At 40.9% G+C, this 4,460-nt stretch overlaps 1 protein-coding gene across 2 annotated transcripts in view; it reads right to left on the bottom strand.

Moving 5' to 3' along the window:
- MTFR1 (mitochondrial fission regulator 1) overlaps nucleotides 1-4,460 on the bottom strand; it is a 62,730-nt gene that overhangs the window by 17,294 nt on the left and 40,976 nt on the right. For both annotated transcript variants that reach the window (XM_017547466.2, XM_017547467.2), the window contains exon 4: nucleotides 1,695-1,810. In XM_017547466.2, the coding sequence (XP_017402955.1) occupies nucleotides 1,695-1,810 (116 nt within the window). The remainder of the gene's footprint in view (nucleotides 1-1,694; nucleotides 1,811-4,460) is intronic.

Genomic DNA, 4,460 nt, shown 5'->3' with positions numbered 1-4,460 from the left:
CAGCTACTTGGGAGACTGAGGCAGGAGAATCACTTGAACCCAGGAGGCGGAGGTTGCAGTTAGCCAAGTTTGTTCCATTGCACTCCAGCCTGGGTGATAGAGTGAGACTCTGTTTCAAAAAAAAAAAAAAAAAAATTGTTCTACCAAGCTTATAATTTTCCTAAGATGGAAATCTGAGAATTTAGGATAACTAGACTCTAACTATGTAGGCTTTTCCTTCCTTAACCTCCATATCTAATAAGTTTCTTTGCCATTTCAATTCTTCTGAATCTCATGTGGCTTTGAAGGTCTTCTGCCGGTTGCTTAACTCAGTTAAATTCTGATCATCTCCCAGTTGGTCTATCTCTTGGTCTGGCTCTTTTCCATTCTTCATACTGTTTACACGTTGATTTTACTAGTGCTCAAATTTCTTCCACGGTTCCACACTGCTTTCAGATTCTATATTGCTTTCCACAAACACAAACTTTTCTGTTTCTTAGTGTAACATATAAGACCTTTAAACCTCTACCTACTTCTCATCCTCATCTCCTACAGCTTACCCTTCTCTTCTGCTCTCTAGTCTCATTAAGCCATCTGGCAGTTCCCTCATGTGCCACACTGTCTCCTGGTTTTACCTTTAAACAAGTTATTTACTCTTCCAGGAATACAGCCTTCCATTTGCTTGGCTCCTACTCAGCCCTCATCATGGAGCTCCAGCACTTCCTCCAGAGAAGTCTGGCTGAACACCTCTCATTCTGCAGTGACCATCTCTAATTACTTTGCAGACTTTACAGTATCAATTGATTTCCTTCTTAATCTCCTTTTAACTCAAAACTTTTAGGAAACATTCTCCAATTACACAAATTCCCTACTATGATCCAGATTGATCCCTTTGCCCCAATGAGACCATTATAATTACTGTACTTACCTAAACTACTTATGATCATTCTTTCTAGTCTCTTATATTAGAATGTAAACTGCTGGAAGGCAAGGAATTCTGTCCATGAGGACTCAGGACATGATAACATGTCTCTAAAAACTTTATAAATACTAGCTGAGTCTTCAAAATGAACCAACTAGCCTAGACAACATGGTGAAAACTCATCTCTACAAAAAAAAATACAAAAATAGGCTGGGCATGGTGGCTTATATCTGTAATCCCAGCACTTTGGGAGGCCGAGGCAGGTGGATCACCTGAGATCAGGAGTTCAAGGCCAGCATGGCTAACACGGCAAAACCCTGTCTCTACTAAAAATACAAAAATTAGCTGGACATGGTGGCACGCACCTGTAGTCCCAGCTACTCAGAAAGCTGAGGCAGGAGAATCACTTGGGCCAGTGAGACAGAGGTTGCAGTGAGCCGAGATCACACCACTGCACTGCAGCCTGGGTGACAGAGCAAGAAAAAAAAAAAATTAGCCAGGGTTGGTGGTGCATGCCTGTGATCCCAGTTACTGGGGAGGCTGAGGTGGGAGAAATACATGAGCCTGGGAGGTCAAGCCTTCAGTGAGGCAAAATCACACTACTGCACTCCAGCCTGAAAAACAGAAAAAGACCCAATCTCAAAAAAAAAGGAAAATAAACGGAAGACTGTTCAAGGAAAAGAAGTGAGTTAGTTACTAGAGATAAAACTAGGCTATTAAAAGTACTACAAATATCATCAGTCTTTAAAATAATAGATATTGCATCTCAGTTCTTATAGCCTTCCAAACTAACCTTAGTCTTGTTGAACACTCTCCTTCTTCCTTGGCTACCCATCCAACATCAGCAAAAGACGCCACTGCATCCTCTCCTGGGTGGCTGGGACTCCATTCTGTTGCATGGCTGGTAAGCTATAAGTTATAAATAGGGAAAGTTCTTCATCTGACACCAAAATGTTGGAGCAATTTTTTTACTCACCTAAAGGAAAATTGTCAGCTCTGGTGTTAAAAACACGTGTGGTTTCTAACTCTTCCACTGAAGGTCCCTGATTGTTAATCATAATCACATGGTTGCCTAATAGTATATGACAATCTCAGAACTATAATTTAACTTTATTCAGTTTTCATTTTTTCAGTTGATTTTTTAAAAAAATTATTCATCCTAGAAAATTAAGAAAAATTTTAGAATCTAAGCATGAAAAAACATTTTCTAAAGAGATTTCAAAAGGCATGTGTAAGCAGGGGGGTATAAGAATAAGCAAAAGACGAATTTGGGCTAAATCCAGAACTATTTAAAAATGGCTACTATATAGCTGTTTTGGATAATGTTTTTATATATGTATATATTATGTTGAAAATGTTTTTTAAAAATGCCTTAAATCTCCCAATCTAAGTATTAAAAAACAAAAGAACAAACAACAGAACAGAATTCTCTACCTAAACTTAAACAGATGGATGCAAACAAAGAATATTTTGAAACAAATACAAAAAAGAAGACAGCCAGGTGTGGTGGTTTCCGCCTATCATCTCAGTACTTTGGGAGGCTGGGGGTGGCGGATCACTTGAAGTCAGGAGTTCCACACCAGCCTGGCCAACATGGTAAAACCCCATTTCTACTAAAAATACAAAAATCTTAGCCAGGCATGGTGGCACACACCTGTTATCTTAGCTACTCAGGAGGCAGAGGTGGGAGGATTGCTTGAACCTGGGAGGCGGAAGTTGCAGTGAGCCGAGATCAAACCATTGCACTCCAGCCTGAGTGACAGAGTGAGACTGTCTCAAAAAGAAAAAGAGAAAAAACAGAGAAAAGACAAGCAGGATATATTGAAATTTATCTTGAAAAGGATGATAACTGAATTAAATTTAGATTTTGTTACACATATAATAATGGCTGAGTCAAAAAGTCAATAAATAATTTTTAAATAAAGTTATCAGATTAATATGATATTTCCTAAAAATGCGAGTGAGGTTTAAATAAAAAAGAAAAACAATCGATCCATACTTTTTTTTTTTTTTTTGACACAGAATCTCACTCTATCGGCAGGCTGGAGTGCAATGGAGCAATCTCAGCTCACGGCAACCTCTGCCTCCCGGGTTCAAGTGATTCTCCTGCCTTAGCCTCCCGAGTAGCTGGGATTACAGGCACACTCCACCACACCCAGCTCATTTTTGTATTTTTAGTAGAGATGGGGTTTCACTATGTTGGCCGGGCTGGTCTCGATCTCTTCACCTTGTGATCTGCCCCCCTTGGCCTCCCAAAGTGTTGGGATTACTTACAGGCATGAGTCACCACTCCCGGCCTACACTTTTTAATAAAGGAAAAAATGAAAAGGCCAAAGAGATTTGGTCATTAATATGTTTATCAAAAAGGTTACCCTTGGGACTCAGACACTGTTCAAACCTCCTCAATGTCATCATTGCCAAGTCAAACTTTTGGAAGATACACTTACGTAATGCCTCTTCCTTAAACACAAAATATACAATGCAGATATGGAATACTAACATTGCTGACAGTTTAAAATATCTTTAAAGTAATATAATGAATAAAACTTTAAACATATCAGCTGTTGGTATTTGTACTCATTCTGGTATCATGATTATCTAATCAACTTAATAAACTAGCATTAAAAATAACATTTTAAGGGCCATGCGGGGTGGCTCACGCCTGTAATCCCAGCTCTTTGGGAGGCCGAGGGGGGCAGATTAGTTGAGGTCAGGAGTTCAAGATCAGCCTGGCCAACATGGGAAACCCCATCCCACTAAAAATACAAAAATTAGCCAGGCATGGTGGCAGGCACCTGTAATCCTAGCTACTAGGGAGATTGAGGCACGAGAATTGCTTGAACCTGGTAGGCAGAGGTTGCAGTGAGCTGAGACTGTGCTAATGCATTCCAGCCTGGGCATTAGATTGAGACTCAGTTACAAAAACACAAAAAACAAACCAAAAAAAAATGACATGTTAACAGTAAAGTACTGGCCAGGCATGGTGGCTCACGCCTGTAATCCCAGTACTTTGGGAGGCCAAGGTGGGCAGATCACAAGGTCAAGAGATAAAGACCATCCTGGCCAACATGGTGAAATCCCGTCTCTACTAAAAATACAAAAAATTAGCCGAGCGTGGTGGTGCGTGCCTGTAGTCCCACCTACTCGGGAGGCTGAGGCAGGAGAATTGCTTGAAACAGGAAAACGGAAGTTGCAGTGTGCTGGGATCGTACCCCTGCACTCCAGCCTGGTGAACAGAGTGAGATTCTGTCTCAGAAAATAAATAAATAAATAAAGTACTAACAACATCGAGTATCCAAAGCACCTTAAATTCAGCCAGATGTGGTGACTCATGCCTGTAATCCCAGCACTCTGGGAGGAAGAGATGGCAGATGCCTTGAGGCCAGGAGTTTGAGATCAACCTGGGCGATATGGTGAAACACCTGTCTCTACAAAAGATACAAAATAATTAGCCAGATGTGGTGGTGTGTGCCTGTAGTCACAGCTACCTGGGAAGCTGAGGTGGGAGAATCATTTGAACCCAGCAGGCAGAGGCTGCAGTGAGCCATGATCGCACCAC

This window comes from Cebus imitator, unplaced genomic scaffold (assembly GCF_001604975.1).
Source record: "Cebus imitator isolate Cc_AM_T3 unplaced genomic scaffold, Cebus_imitator-1.0 Scaffold198, whole genome shotgun sequence".
Taxonomy (NCBI): domain Eukaryota; kingdom Metazoa; phylum Chordata; class Mammalia; order Primates; family Cebidae; genus Cebus; species Cebus imitator.
This window is presented reverse-complemented; position numbering and strand designations above follow the sequence as displayed.